This window comes from Narcine bancroftii, unplaced genomic scaffold (assembly GCF_036971445.1).
Source record: "Narcine bancroftii isolate sNarBan1 unplaced genomic scaffold, sNarBan1.hap1 Scaffold_289, whole genome shotgun sequence".
Taxonomy (NCBI): domain Eukaryota; kingdom Metazoa; phylum Chordata; class Chondrichthyes; order Torpediniformes; family Narcinidae; genus Narcine; species Narcine bancroftii.
This window is the reverse complement of record NW_027212024.1, coordinates 71,744-85,604: the sequence shown is the minus strand read 5'-3', so window position 1 is coordinate 85,604 and position 13,861 is coordinate 71,744. Positions and strand designations below refer to the sequence as shown.

The window sequence follows — 13,861 nt, the reverse complement described above, 5'->3', positions numbered from 1 at the left end:
GTATAATAGAATAAGGGGTCTTATAGTGATAGAAAGAATTAGCAAGTTCTGATATAGTAGTAAGTCCTGGGGGTTGAGATGTGTGAATAAGGACAAAGGCAGATTCATGAATAAGGACAATGACATGATGGGACCCAGACAGGATACTCCATGGTCTTTCAAGTTTACAGAAACTGCAGGTAGGCAGACAGAATTATCAAATGCCAAACCAATCCAGGAGGCAGAAGAATGTTAGGGGGGAGCAGTTCAAGATGAACCAAAGGAGGACAAAGGGATTAATCAAGAGAGCAAAAATAAATTACGAAAGTAAGCTTGCGGCAAATATAAAAAACCGACTGCAAAAGCTTTTATAAATATGTCAAGAGGAAAAGATTGGTGAAATCCAGAGTAGGTCCTTTGCAGTCGGAATCAGGGGAATATATAATAGGGAATAAGGAAATGGGAGACCAATTAAATTCTTACTTTAGTTCTGTTTTTACAAGAGAGGATACAAATAACTTCCCAAGAATGTTGGGAAACATAGAGACTAATGCAAGGGAGGAACTGAAAGAAATCAGTATCTCTAAGGACATGGTCTTGGGGAAAATGATGGGATTGAAGGCAGATAAATCCTAAGGGCCTGATAATCTATATCCTAGGGTACTTAAGGAAGTGGCCATTCAGATAGCAGATGCTTTAAGAATTATTTTCCAGAACTCGATAGACTCAGGATCAGTACCCATGGATTGGAGGGTAGCTAATGTTACCCCAGTATTTAAAAAGGGGGGTAGAGAAAAAGTGGGGAATTATAGGCCGGTGAGCCTTACATCAGTAGTGGGCAAAATGATGGAATCCATTATTAAGGATGTAATAGCGGAGCATATGACTAGCAGAGAAGGGATCGGACAGAGTCAAGATTTACAAAAGGTAAATCGTGCTTGACAAATCTATTGGAATTCTTTGAGATGGTGACAGGTAAAATAGATGGGGGAGAGCCAGTGGATGTGGTGTACCTGGACTTCCAAAAGGCCTTTGATAAGGTCCCGCATAAACGACTGGCTTCCAAAATCAAGGCTCCTGGGATTGGGGGCAAAGTATTGATGTGGATTGAGAACTGGCTGGCAGGTAGAAGACAGAGTTGGGATAAATGGCTCGTTTTCTGAGTGGCAGGCGGTGACCAGTGGGGTGCCACAGGGATCTGTACTGGGACCCCAGATGTTCACAATTTACATTAATGATCTGGATGAGAGTGTTAGAAATTGAAGTACCTTTAAAGAAATTGCTCGAGTCAAAAATTGAGAACAAAGAACATTTATTTTACAACAATGCAAAGTTGGGTGCTTCCCCTTACCCTGGGAATACACACACATACTGGGGCTCACCCAACTTTTATACAGTCAATTTCAGTATCAGAGTGCCCTCCCCCTTACATTCTTCTGCCCCCTGGATGGGTTTGGCATAGGCAATCCTTCCTGCCTACGTGCAGTTTCAGTACACTTGGAGGACCAGGGGGTATCCTGTGGGTGTCCCATCATGTCATTGTCCTTATTCACACCTTCCTGATTCTCGGGGCTACAATCTCTTGGTATGCAGAGTTGACTCATCCTATCTAGGGTTGGCTAATTTAATATGTATAAATCTGTGTAAGGTTAGCTAATTAGATATGTAGGACTTGGTACTTCTATCTAGGGCTAGGAGACCTTTATCTGATCCAGACTACCTCAACTTCCTACATTCTATTGTACCTTACCATTCCTTTTCTTAGTCTTATGGTGGCTCTTGTCACAAAGAAGATTCTTATACTAATCGTGCTGACTCTGCTTTCCTGCATCCTAATCCCCAAGCTCATCCTGTTTGTACTGGTTACAGCCATTAACTGATGAATTTTAGTTTCTTCCATGTTCATAATTTTAGATCAATTTTCCCATCTCTCACAAGAGGATTGGATGTAATATCTCCAAATTTGCAGATGACACTAAGCTAGGAGGGGTTGTGTGCATGGAAGAGGGGGTCAGGAAGCTCCAGTGTGATTTGGATAAATTGAGGGACTGGGCAGATACATGGCAAATGCACTACAATGTGGATAAATGTGAGGTTATCCACTTTGGTAATGGCAATAGATTAAGAGATGGGGAAGTGCAGAGAGACCTAGGGGTACTTGTACACCAGTCTCTGAAGGCGAGCATGCAGGTACAACAGGCGGTTAAAAAGGCAAATGGTATGTTGGCCTTCATATCAAGAGGGTTTGAGTATAGGAACAAGGATACCTTACTGCAGCTGTACAGGGCCTTGGTGAGACCCCACCTAGAGTATTGTGTGCAGTTTTGGTCACCTTATCTAAGGAAGGATGTTCTTGCAATGGAGGGAGTGCAGAGGCGATTCACCAGGCTGATACCTGGAATGGCAGGAATGACTTATGAGGAAAGATTGCGCAAATTGGGATTGTACTCGCTGGAATTTAGAAGATTGAGAGGGGATCTCATAGAGACATATAAAATTCTGGCAGGACTGGCCAGAGTGGATGCAGATGGGATGTTTCCAATGATGGGAAAATCCAGAACCCGGGGCCATGGTTCGAGGATAATAGGCAAACCATTTAGGACGAGATGAGGAGGAATTTCTTTACCCAGAGGGTGGTGAATCTGTGAAATTCATTGCCACAGAGGGCAGTAGAGGCAGGTTCATTCAATATATTTAAGAGGGAATTAGATCTATTTCTTCAGTATAAGGGTATTAAAGGTTACGGAGAGAAGGCGGGGACGGGGTACTGAACTTTAAGATCAGCCATGATCTCGTTGAATGGTGGAGCAGGCTCGAAGGGTCGAATGACCTACTCCTGCTCCTATCTTCTATGTTTCTATGAGGGTACCTCCACACTGAAATGAACTGTATAAAAGTTGGGTGAGCCCCAGTATGTGTGTGTATTCCCAGGGTAAGGGGAAGCACCCAACTTTGCACTGTTGTACAATAAATGTTCTTTGTTCTCAATTTTTGTCTGGAGCGAAATCTGTGAAGGTACTTCTGTTTTTCACAGGGAGGATTTTTTTTGTTCAAATATAGAGATCGCACCAACATTAAGGGCCGAAGGGCCTGTACTGTGCTGAAATGTTTTATGTTCTAATATTATTCCAGTGTTTGTATACACTTTACGAGAATTATCCATGTCTAATGTCAATTTGTAGTTTGTATCCAATTTTCAGCGGCTGGGCTGAAATAAGCGCGATGTTTTTGTAAAATATATCCAACCCCAGGATAATTTTTCCACACAAAACCCTGAGAAGTTGTTGCGTGAACTACGACCCATGTTGATCCAAACTTCTTGCGAACTTTGTTCAAATTCTGGGTTGGAGTTTGACAGGGTTCTTGAAAAATGGTGACCCCGGCCAAACTTGTCCAAAATGTTCTGGAATAACTGCGGACAAGGTTATGGAAAGTTAATCCGGACTCCGGGATAGCAGCTATGGGGAAATTTTTTTTAAAACTTTTCGCTTGACCTTCTCCAAACATGCTACGAAGCATTGAGCAAAGTAAATGTCCTGTCCTGAAGGAAATGGGAACAATCCACCCCTCCTCCACTCGCTCCCTCTTACTCTTCCCCCTTTCCTCCTCTCTCCCCTCCCCCTCTTCTCTCCGAACATGTCTGAAATGTTGAGCAATGTCGTCTCGAAAGAAATGTGAACAATCCCTCCCCAACCTCTCTCCCTCCCATCTCTCCGCTTTCACTCTCCCTTTTCCTCCCCTCCCTTCTCCTCCTTCATTCCCCCATCTCTCTCCCTCCACCCTCCCCTATCTCATTCTCCCTGTTCCTCCCCTCCCTTCTCCTCCTTCATTCCCCCCTCCATCTTTCCTCCCGCACCCTCCCCTCCCTCTCCCCCACGCCCTCTCTCCCTCTCCCCCACCCCCTCTCTCCCACCCCCCTCTCTCCCACTCCCCCACCCTCCCCTATCTCTCTCTCTATCTCACTCTCCTTGTTCCTCCCCCATCTCTCCCCCTCTCCCACCCCTCCCTTCTGTATTTCCCACCTCCACGGCTGGCGTCTGAACACATTTTGTGAATGGAGCTGGTTTTATTTCTAGTTTGTCCCTGACCCCGCCCTCGTTGGTGACGCAGCGTTTGTCCCCCCCCACCCCCGCCCGGCCCCTGCCCCCCGCTGTGGACAGTGAAGAGTGGGTGTGCGGCCGGACCTGACCTGACCGCAGGAGTCCCGTGCAACCCAGGAGGACACGGATTCCCCCAGGAAGCTGCCGCCGGGCAGGTGAGTCGGACACAGGCTGAGTGGGGGTCAGGAAGGGGGGCGGCTGGGAGCTCGATCCCGGGAACAATTAGGCGCCCTACCGACCCTTCGGCCCTCAATATTGTGCTGACCCAGACGTACCTACCCCACAAAAACAGACACAACCCCCCGAGCCCGGAACCGTCCGTTTCACTGGGGGTGGGGGGGGGGGGGGCGGGGAGGAGAGGGGTGGTATTTATAAAAGTCTTCACTTTTCCCACCACCTTCTCCAAACCTGTCTCCAGTGTCCTGTCCGGAACGATGTAGGAATAATCCGCTCCCCTCCCCTCACCCTCCCTCACCTCTCCTCCCCTCCCCCTTTCTCACCTCTCATCTCTCCTCCCCCTCCCCTCACCCTCTCCACCCCTCCCCTATTTCTCTCTCCTCCTCTCTCTGCCTCCCTCCTCTCTTTCTCTCTTCCCCTATCCATGTGCCTGTCTAAGAGTCTCTTTAACGCCCCCAAAGTTCCAGCCTCCACCACCATCCCTGACAAGGCATTCCAGGCCCCCACAACTCTCTTTAAAAAAAACTTTCATCTGACATCTCCCCAAAACTTCCCTCCCTTCACTTTGTACACACGTCCTCTGGTGTTTGCTGATCCCGCCATGGGAAACGGGCGCTGACTGTCCACCCTCTCGATGCCTCTCAGAATCTTGTCGACCCCTATCAAGTCTCCTCTCATCCTTCTACGCTCCAAAGAGAAAAGTCCCAGGTCTGCTAATCTTGCCTCATTTCCCAAACCAGGCAACATCCTGATCAATCTCCTCTGACCCCTCTCCACGGCTTCCACACCCTTCCTGTAATGAGGTGACCAGAACTGAACACAATACTCCAAATGGGGTTTCACCAGAGATTTGTAGAGTTGTAACATGACCTCTCTATTCCTGAACTCAATCCCCCCATTAATGAAGCCCAGCGTCACACAGGCCTTCTTAATGGTCCTATCAACCTATGCGGCAACCTTGAGGGATTGTATGGATTTGAACCCCAAGGTCCCACTGTTCATCCACATTCTCAAATGACCCTGGACTCAGCTGTATGGTTTGTCCTTCCAAAATGCATCACCTCACACTGATCCGGATTGAACTCCATCTGCCACTTTTCCGCCCAAAACTGCATCCTGTCGCTATCCTCTATCCTTCAACAACCTTCAGCTCCATCCACAGCCCCTCCAACCTTCGTGTCATCTGCAAACTTACTGATCCCCATCCTTCTGCCTTTTCATCCAGGTCATTTACAAAACTCACAAAGAGCAGGGGGTCCCAGAACAGATCCCTGCGGCCCCTCCACTCATCACTGACCTCCAGGCAGAATACTTCCACTACCATGGTCTGTCTTCTGCAGGCTTACCAGTTCCATACGTACACATCCATGGTGGCCTGGATCCCATGCCTCATAATTCTTTGGCTCAAGCTACCACGGGGGACCTTGTCAAGCACCTCACTGGTCCAGTGCAGCGGAGGTTTAGTTTGTCCAGCATGGATATCGTGGGCCGAATGGTCTGTAAGATGTATCTTTCTCCTGTAACACCTGATCCAGGAGAAGTGGGTGGGGGGGGGGAATTAGAGGTCAGGGGTCAGAGGCGTGGCCAGGGTTGGGGCGGAGTAATGGGGTTGGAGAGCGCAGCGAGGCCACTGATGTTAACAGTTTGATCTCTTGACCACTCTCTCCCCACTTTCTCTCCTCCATAATCCCCACCTCCCTCCCTCACCATTTACCTCTCTTTCCCCTCTCCCCTTCCCAACTCCCTTCCCCCTCTCTCCCCTCTAACAATCCCCTCCCCATCCACCTCTCCCTCCCCATCACTCTCCCCTACCTCCCTCTTCCCTATCTCTCTCCCTCCCCACATCCCACCCACAGCTCCCATGAATCTCGCCACCCTCCCCACCCCAACCAGCCATGGACTTCAGCGCCCTCGGACCTTTCCGCCCACCCTTCCCTGGGCCCCAGCCGGTAGTGCTGATGGATGAGGCGGCCGGCCTCCTGTCTGGCATAGCCCAGATCACCCCATCCCTCTACCTGAGCAGCGGCAATGTGGCCACAGACCGGCGCTTGGTCCGTGCCCGCAGCATCACCTGCATTGTCAATGCCACGGTGGAAATCACCAGCCCACGGTGGCCGGACATCGAGTACGTGAAGGTGCCACTGCCTGACCTGCCACACGCCCCGCTCTCCCTCTACTTTGACCTGGTGGCCGACAAGATCCACCAGGTGTCCTGGCGTAGTGGCCGGACCCTGGTGCACTGCGTGGCTGGCATTAGCCGCTCTGCCACCCTCTGCATCGCCTACTTGATGAAGCACCGGCAGCAGAGCCTGCTCACTGCCCACCACTGGGTTCGCTCCCGCCGGCCCATCATCCGGCCCAACCCGGGCTTCTGGCGCCAGCTTGTCGACTATGAGAGGCAGCTCTTTGGCAAGAACAGCATCCACATGGTGCCCACGCCACTGGGCATGGTGCCCGACATCTACCAGAGGGAGACCGCAGTGCTCCTTCTCCGATAAATGGAGAGACAAAGTAGCCCATCTTTATCTTCTTGGGAAGGGGCTACCTCCTCCTCTGGAGAGGTGGTATGCCAGCATTTATCTCCTATCCCACATTCAGATGGTGGGGTGGTTTGCCAGCATTTATTGCCCATCCCTGATTGAAAAAAAAATGATGGTGTTGGGTTTCCAATATTTATTGCCCATAGCCCATTGGAAAGATGGTGGGGGGGGGGTTTGCCGGTATTTATTGCCCATCCCTCATTGAGAAGGTGGTGGGGGGAGGGGGTTTGCCAGCATTTATTACTCATCCTTCAATGAGTAGACAGTGAGGGTTGCCAGCATTTATCGCCCATCCCTGATTGAGAAGATGGTGGGGTGGGTTTGCTGATATTTATTGCCCATCCCTCAATGAGAAGACAGTGAGGGTTGCCATCATTTATTGCCCATCCTGCAATGAGGTGCTGTGAGTTGAATTTTCCAGTGTTTACAACCTGATTCTCTGATTGAGAAGATAGTGGATTGGGTGGGGAGGAGGGGGTTCCAGCATTTATCGCCCATCTGGATGAGAAGATAGTGGTGGTGGGGTTTGCCAGGATTTATGGCCCTTCCCTGACTGAAAAGATAGTGGGGTGGCGGTTGACAGTATTGATAGCCCATCTTCATTGAGAAATTTATCAGGATTGGGGTTTGCCAGCATTTAATGCCTATTCCCAATTGAGAAGATGGGATTGGGATTGATTTCCCAGCATTTATCACCTATTCCCAATTGAGAAGGTAGGGGTGGGGGTTTGCCAGCATTCATCACTCATCCTCAATTGAGAAGATGGTTGGGTTGTGGTTTTCCAGCATTTATTGCCCATCCCTGGTTGAGAAGATGATAGGGGTGCAGCTTACCAGGATTTATTGTCCATCTCTGATTTGGGAAGATGGTTGGGATGGAGTTTGCCAGCACTTATGACCCATTCACAAATAAGATGATGATAATGGTGGATTTGTCAGCATTTATTGTTCATCCATCATTAAGATGGTCAGGGTGGATTTGCCAGCATTTATCACTCATCCCTGATTGAGAAGATGGTGGTAGTGAGATTTATCATCCATTCCTCATTGAGAAGATGAGGGTTGCCAGCCTTTATTGCACATACCTGATAGAGAAGATGGAAAATGGGGGTTTTGCCAGCTTTTATGGGCCATCTCCAATTCAGAAAATGGTCAGGGAGGGTTTTCCAGCTTTTTATCGCCCATCCATGATTGAGAAGATAGTTGGGATTGGGATTTGCCAGCACTTATTGCCTATCCCTCAATGAGAAGATGTTCAGGGTGGGGGTTTGCCATCATTTATTGCAGATTCCCAGTTGAGAAGATGGGATTGGAATGGATTTGCCAGTATTTGAAGGAGTAAAACAGTTGGATGGGAGATGCCAGAGAGCCGTGGTGGGTAAGGGTTTGTCAGATTGGAAGCTGGTGACTTGTGGTGTGCCTCAGAGTTGTCGTGGGTCCATTACTGTTTGTTGTATATATTAACGATCTGGACGATGGGGTGGTAAATTGGATTAGTCAATCTGCAGATGATTCTAAGATTGGAGGAACAGGGTTTCAAAGCTTGCGGAGGGATTCAGGCCAGTTGGAAGAGTGGACTGAAAGATGGCTAGGACTAGGGTAGGGCTAGGACATACATGGTGAATGGTGGGACATTGAAGAGTGCAATATGGCCTATCCCATTTGAGAGGATGGTACAAGTGGGGGTTGCCAGCATTTATACCTCATCCTTAATTGAGAATGGAGGTTTGAGAGTTTGCCAGAATTTATCGCCCATTCCCAATTGAGAAGGTGGCAAGGGTGGGGTTTGCCAGCATTTATTGCCCAACCCTGATTAGGAAGATGGTTGTGGTGGGGGTTGCCAGCATTTATGGCCCATGCACAATTGAAATGACAGGGGTGGATTTTCTAGCATTTATTTCCCTTACTTCATTGAGAAATTGGTCCGTGGAGTTTGCTAGCATTTATTGTCCAAACACAAATGAGAAGATGGTGGAGTTTACCAGCATTTATCACCATTTCCTAATTCTCCCATTGAGGCCCCAGCCTTATCCTTATAATTCGAGCCCCTCCAGTCCTGGGAATATCAAAGCAAATCGTTTTTGTGTTCAACAAACTCTGCACCGTTCACCATGTTCGCTCTGACCTCGATGCCTCTCTGTTTCACAATACTCCTCAATGTTTATCATGTTGATCCCCATACCCTGAGGTCACTGTTCTACAACACCCCCCCACAATTCATCGTGTCATTTCTCATACCCTGAGGTCCTTCTGTTCTTTAACACTCACCATCACTCACTGTATCAGTTCCTGCATCCTGAGGTCTCTCTGTTCTACAACACTCCCCACCATTCACCGTGTTGGTCCCTGACCCCCAAGGTCTCTCTGTTCTACAACACTCCCCAACATTCACTGTGTCGGTCTTGTACCCCGAGGTCTCTCTGTTCTACAACACTCCCCACCATTCACCGTGTTGGTCCCTGACCCCCAAGGTCTCTCTGTTCTACAACACTCCCCAACATTCACTGTGTCGGTCTTGTACCCCGAGGTCTCTCTGTTCTATAACACTCCCCACCGTTCACCAAGTCGGTCCCCGTACCTCAAGGTCTCTCTGTTATACAACTCTCCCCACCATTCACTGTGTCAGTCCCTGTACCCCGAGGTCACTCTGTTGTACAATATGCCCCACCATTCACCTTTGTAAAAATCTATCAAATATCTTACTGAGGTCGCCTCCACTACTTCCATGGGCAGCGAATCTGACAGATTCACCACCCTCTGGGGAAAAACAGTTCCTCCTCAGCTCCGTCCTAAATCTACTACCCTGAATCTTGAGGCTACATCCCCTCATTATAGTCTCCCCCCCACCCCCACCAATAGGAACAACGTATCTATATCTTCCAAGATAAAGGAACAGAAGCAGGCCACTAGGCCCATCGAATCTGTTCTGTAAATCTACTCTAGTCCCAATTTCCGGCCTTTTCCTTGATGCCCTCACTAATGAGATACTTGGCTATTGTTTAAATACTCCCAGTGATCTGGCTTCCACTGTTGTATGTGGCAGTGAGTTCCACAGATCTATGACCCTCTGGCTAAAGTAGTTCTTCCTAATCTGTTTTATATGAATATGAATTTTCAGAAAATGATCCCATGTCCTCGATTCACCCACCAAGGGAAGCATCTTACCTGCATCCATCCTATCTAAGCCTTTCAAAATACAAAATACCTCCTCTCATTCTCCTACACTCCAATGAATACAACCCAAGAGCTGCCAAATGATCTTCATACGGTAGCCCTTGCTTTCCAGGAATCATCCTAGTAAATCTCCTCTGCACCCTCTCCAACATCACATCCTTTCTAAGATAGGAGGCCCAAAACTGCACACAGTACTCCAAATGAAGCCTCACCAGTGCCCCATAGAGCCTCATCAATACCTCTTTACTCTTGTACACTATTGCTCTTGAAATGAACGCCAACAGAGCATTCACTTTCTTCACTACCAATTTCACCTGGTCATTAACTTTTAGGTTTCCCTGCACGAGGACACCCAGGTCCCTTTGCACATCTGAGGTCTGAATTTTCACCCCATCCAAATAGTTCTCAGCCTGTTTGTTTCCACTGTCAAAATGTCCAACTGTACATTTCTCTATGTTAAATCTCATCTGTCATAATTTTGCCCAGTCTCCCAATCTGTCTCTATCCTTCTGCAACTTTACAGTTTCTTCAACAGTTCCTACTCCGCCACCTATCTTGGTGTCATCTGCAGGTTTGGCCACAAAATCGTTCATTCCACAATCCAAATCATTAATATAAATTGTAAACAGCAACGGCCCCAATACCGACCCCCGCAGAACACCACTAGTTACAGGTAGCCATCCAGATCGAGATGCCTTAATTTCAACTCTTTGCTTCCTGCCTATCAGCCACTTCTCTACAGTTTAATAACTTCCCTGTAATTCCATGGGCCCTCATCTTATTTAGCACCCTAATATACAGCACCTTATCAAAAGCCTTTTGAAAATCTAAATAGATAACATCCACAGCCTCTCCTTTGTTGACCCTACTTGAGCTTTCTTCAAAAAACTCTAATAAGTTGGTCAGGTAGGATCTACCCTTTAAAAGACCATGCTGACTTGGACCTATCCTGTCATACATCTCATATTTCATCACCTCATCCTTGAGGATTGACTCTATCTTCCCAACTACCGGCATCAGACTAATTGGCCTATAGTTTACTTTTTTCTGTCTCCCACCTTTCTTAAACAGTGGAACCACATTTTCGACCTTCCAATCCTCTGGAATCTCTCCAGAGTCTATCAATTTCTAGAAGATCATCGCCAATGGATTTACAATCTACAAAGCCACCTCTTTCAAAACCCGTGGATGCATCTGATCCAGCCTGGGAGATTTATCAATTTTTAATCTGTTTAGTTCGCCTAGCACATTTTCTCTAGTAACCCTAACTGAATCTAACTCTACTACCTGAGCCTCTGACTGTTCGGGATATTACTGTCTTCCACAGCGAAGACAGACGTAAATACTGTAACCTCTGCCATCTCTTTATAACCCATTACAATTTCCCCAACATCATTTTCTATTGCTCCTGTCAACAAGTGTCTCTATTTTATTTCTTATATATTTGAAAAAGCTCTTTTAATAGTTAGCTAATCTCCTTTCATAGTTCATCTTTTCTTTCCGAATGACTTTATCTCTTTCTGTAAGTGTTGAAAGGAATCCCAGACCTCTGATTTCCCACTAATTTTAGCTTCCTTGTATGCCCTCTCCTTTGCTTTGATCTTGGTCTTCACCTCTTTTGTTAGCCACAATGGTACCATCTTTCCTTGGACAAATTTCTTTTTCCTTGGAATATATCTATCCTGAATGCCTTTTATTACTTGCAAAAATATCTTCCAGTCCTGCTCTGATCCTCAAGTTAGTTTGCTTTCCCAGTTTACTTGCACCAGTTCCTTTCTCATACCACAGAAAAATTGATACATCCGATAAATTTTCCTTTTCAAATTTTAAATTGAATTCAACCATATTATGATCACTGCTTCCTAGAGGTTCTATGACCTTTAACTCCCTAACGACTTCGGGTTCATTGCACATGAACCAATCCAGAATGGCAGATCCCCGGTAGGCTTCTCAACAAGCTGTTCAAAAAAGCTATTTCTTAGGTTTTCTACAAAATCTCTCCTGGCTTCCAGAATTTTCCTGTCTTTCCCAATCCCGTCATGTTAAAATCCTCCATAATTATTTTGATATTATCCTTGTGATATGCCCTCTGCATTTCTTGCTGTAGCTCATTATCCACTTCCCAGCTACTGTTTGGGGACCTGTATTTAACTGCTAGAATGGTCTTTTTACCCTTGATATATTTAATTCACCTCATAATGATTCTCTCTTTTGACCCCATGTCCCTTCTTTCTATTGATTTAATGCCATTTTTTAAAAATCATCAGACTCACCCCATCTGCCTATCTTTCCTATTCTCTGTGTAACCTTGGATATTGAGCTCCGTCACACCCCTCATTGAGCCACGTTTCAGTAATGGTCACAATGTCATACTTTTTCAGCTGAATCTGGGCAACCAGGTCGTCCACTTTATTTCTAATGCTACGTGCATTTAAATATAGTGCCCTTAAACCCGATACTGAAATGGTATGTTCTGTATTCTTTTTGTACAGCACTTTCTCCTGCCTTTTCTATTATTGAGTAACTCTTCACTATTCCTCTCCCTGTTGTAATTTCCTGTGTCTCCCTACTGTCCTATACTCTGCACTCATTTTAAATTACTTCCCCCTGCCAAACTAGTTTCAACCCTCCCCAATAGCACTAGCAAACCCCCCTTATCTCTGCCTTTTCATAATGTTATACGTTTCTACCAGATCCCCTCATTCTTCTAAATTCCAGCGAGTATAGTCCCAGATGACTCAATCTCTCCTCATAGGCCAACCAGAACTAGGGAACATGGCCTCGAGATTCAGGGGAGTAGATTCAAGACAGAAATGAGGGAAAACTTTTTCCCAGAGTTGTGAATCTGTGGCATTCTCTGCCCGGGGAAGCAGTTGAAGCGACCCATTTAAGGTTTGGTTAGATGGATTTTTACATAAAAGAAAGGAATTAAGGGATATGGGGAAAAGGCAGTTCGGTGGAGTTGAGTCAATGATCAGATCAGTCATGATCACATGGAATGGCAGAGCAGGCTAGATGGGTCGGATGACCGACTCCAGCTCGTTTCTTATGTTTAACCCTCTCATCTCTGGAATGGATCTACTGACCCTCCTCTGCACCTCCTCCAAACCCAGTACACTCTTCCTCTAGTGCAGAGACCAGACCTGCCCGCAGTTCCCCAGATCTGGCCTCACCAGTGCCTTGCACAGTCACAGCAGAACCTCCCTGCTCCTCAATTCTATCCCTCCAGCAGTGAGGGGCCAGTGTTCCAGTTGCCTTCTTGAAGGCCCGCTGCACCTGCAAACCAACCTTTTGCGACTCGTGCCCCAGCACTCCCAGGTCCTGCCGCCCGGCAGAGTGCTGCAATCACTTACCGTTTCAATAATAATCTTAGAACCAGACATCACAGCACAGAAACAGGTCCCTTCAGCCCTTCTACTCTGTGCTAAACCATTTTTCTGCCTCATCTCACTGACCTGCACCCAGTCTATGGCCCATCCATGTACCTGTCCAAATTCTTCTTAAATGTTAAAACTGAGCCCACGTTCACTTCAGCTCATTCCACACTCCCACCGCTCTCAGTGTGAAGACGTCCCCCATAAACATTTCCCCTTTCACCCTAAATCCATGTCCTCCAGTGAGAAAAGCCGACCTACATTTACTCTGACTGTCCCCCTCATAATTTTAAACACCTCCATCAAATTTCCCCATTTTTATACACTCCAGGGAATAAAGTCCCCACATTTTGAACCTTTCAGAATCAGAATTTATTATGAAATTCTGTTTCCCATGTAACTCAGTTCCTGAAATCCCCACATCTTAGTAAATCTTCTCTGCCCTTTTTTTTTATCTTACTGATATCTTTCCTATAATTCAGTGACCAAAATTGCACACACTACAAATGTGACCTCA

General features: G+C 46.9%; 1 protein-coding gene across 1 annotated transcript; it reads left to right on the top strand.

The window, feature by feature from the left end:
• Window positions 1–4,117: 4,117 nt before the first annotated feature.
• LOC138750879 (dual specificity protein phosphatase 14-like) lies at window positions 4,118–6,914 on the top strand. Its single transcript, XM_069912992.1, has 2 exons — window positions 4,118–4,234; window positions 6,113–6,914. The coding sequence occupies exon 2, from the start codon at window positions 6,152–6,154 to the stop codon at window positions 6,752–6,754; it is 603 nt and encodes a 200-aa protein (XP_069769093.1). The 5' UTR covers window positions 4,118–4,234; window positions 6,113–6,151; the 3' UTR covers window positions 6,755–6,914.
• The last annotated feature ends 6,947 nt before the right edge of the window (window positions 6,915–13,861 follow it).

Bases quoted from the DNA above. Each gene is read 5' to 3' on its own strand.
- LOC138750879 (XM_069912992.1), top strand. From the start codon at position 6,152: ATGGACTTCAGCGCCCTCGGACCTTTCCGCCCACCCTTCCCTGGGCCC.